This window comes from Austrofundulus limnaeus, unplaced genomic scaffold (genome assembly GCF_001266775.1).
Source record: "Austrofundulus limnaeus strain Quisiro unplaced genomic scaffold, Austrofundulus_limnaeus-1.0 Scaffold470, whole genome shotgun sequence".
NCBI classification, from domain to species: Eukaryota; Metazoa; Chordata; class Actinopteri; order Cyprinodontiformes; family Rivulidae; genus Austrofundulus; species Austrofundulus limnaeus.
Genome location: NW_013952872.1, coordinates 304,249 through 305,507, shown reverse-complemented (window position 1 = coordinate 305,507; position 1,259 = coordinate 304,249). Strand labels below are relative to the sequence as shown.

General features: G+C 41.7%; 1 protein-coding gene across 1 annotated transcript in view; it reads right to left on the bottom strand.

Moving 5' to 3' along the window:
• The window catches only part of ccdc18 (coiled-coil domain containing 18), a gene marked incomplete in the record, with an annotated part of 39,205 nt that overhangs the window by 18,672 nt on the left and 19,274 nt on the right, over nt 1-1,259 (bottom strand). Inside the window, 2 exon segments of the mRNA XM_014025349.1 lie at nt 357-494; nt 584-683. Coding sequence (XP_013880803.1) covers nt 357-494; nt 584-683 — 238 coding nt within the window.

Genomic DNA, 1,259 nt, shown 5'->3' with positions numbered 1-1,259 from the left:
AAACATAGCCTTATATGGTGTTTTTGGGGTGGTATCCTAATCTCCTCTCGCGTGCACGAGCAGCTGGATAGAACAGGTGAATTTACGCAGCTCATTTACCTGAAGATAGAAGAGTTTGTTGAATCTGACGTGACATGTTCGTACGAACCCTTTGTACGAACAAAAGGAAGAGAAATTTAGGATAAGAATACGAACATGTTCTTGCATGAGGCTCCATGTTTCTAAGACTGAGACAAAGATGGAGCCTTGACCATCAGTTGTGTTTTTTTATGGACAGGTCCCAACAAACTGATCCAGGTCTGTATATTTTCACTGCAGAAGATGTTTGTGTGTCAGATAAAAGCTGTCCTCCTGACCTTTGTGTTTCTGTTCAGGATCTGCCTCTGAGCCTCTCTCAGCTCCAGCTCTTTGGCCTCCAGACTCTGCTGCAGAGACTCCACCTTCCTCTCCATCTCCTGCCTGTGCTCTCTGATGGCCACGTCCAGCTGACCCAGCTGGGGACAACACACGAGACGAGCAGAGATCAGTGAGGCACCAAAGCTTCAAGWTGAATCAAAAGCAAAGAGAAAAAAAACTATGAGACCAGCTTTGCTCTCTGCTGGAGCTCCCCCTGCCGTCCTGTCAGTGCACAGTCCAGCTCCAACACCTCACGAGTCCTSTCCTCCAGCTGCCTCTGGACCTCCCTGTAACGTCACACAGGTGTTACAGAGGGGCGAATCAGTGTTTCATCCCTGGCTGAGTTTGTGTTTGCCCACTTAAGACATGAATGGTGTATAATTTTAAGGGTAGGTTCATTTTAACAGTGAGAGATATTTAAAAAATCCAGAAAATGACATATACTGTATGTAGTGTATGAAAAAAGATGCAAACTGTAAACATATATTAAAAACAGATTAACTGGAACAGTTCAAATGCAGAAAGCTTAAACAATTTTTAACATATGTCCAAAAAAAGCAGGTTTTTAGATCAAAGGATGTTTACAGAATATRTGTGATATTTTAAACTACAGAGCTGTATTAACACACTGGTACTGTAGRCACAGTCAGAAAAACAGTCTTTATCTAATCAAAACCTTTAAAAACATAAAGAGTTGGGCTGTTTGTTTATGCAAAAATGAATGAAGGGCTTTGGTTTCCTTAATAAAATGCATATCACCTTTCAGGCCACAGTTTTAAATGAAGATCATTCAGTGTCGCCAGATCTCGTGACAAAAACAAGAAACCAACTCTATGAAAACAAGCCCAAAATAAGCACAACTG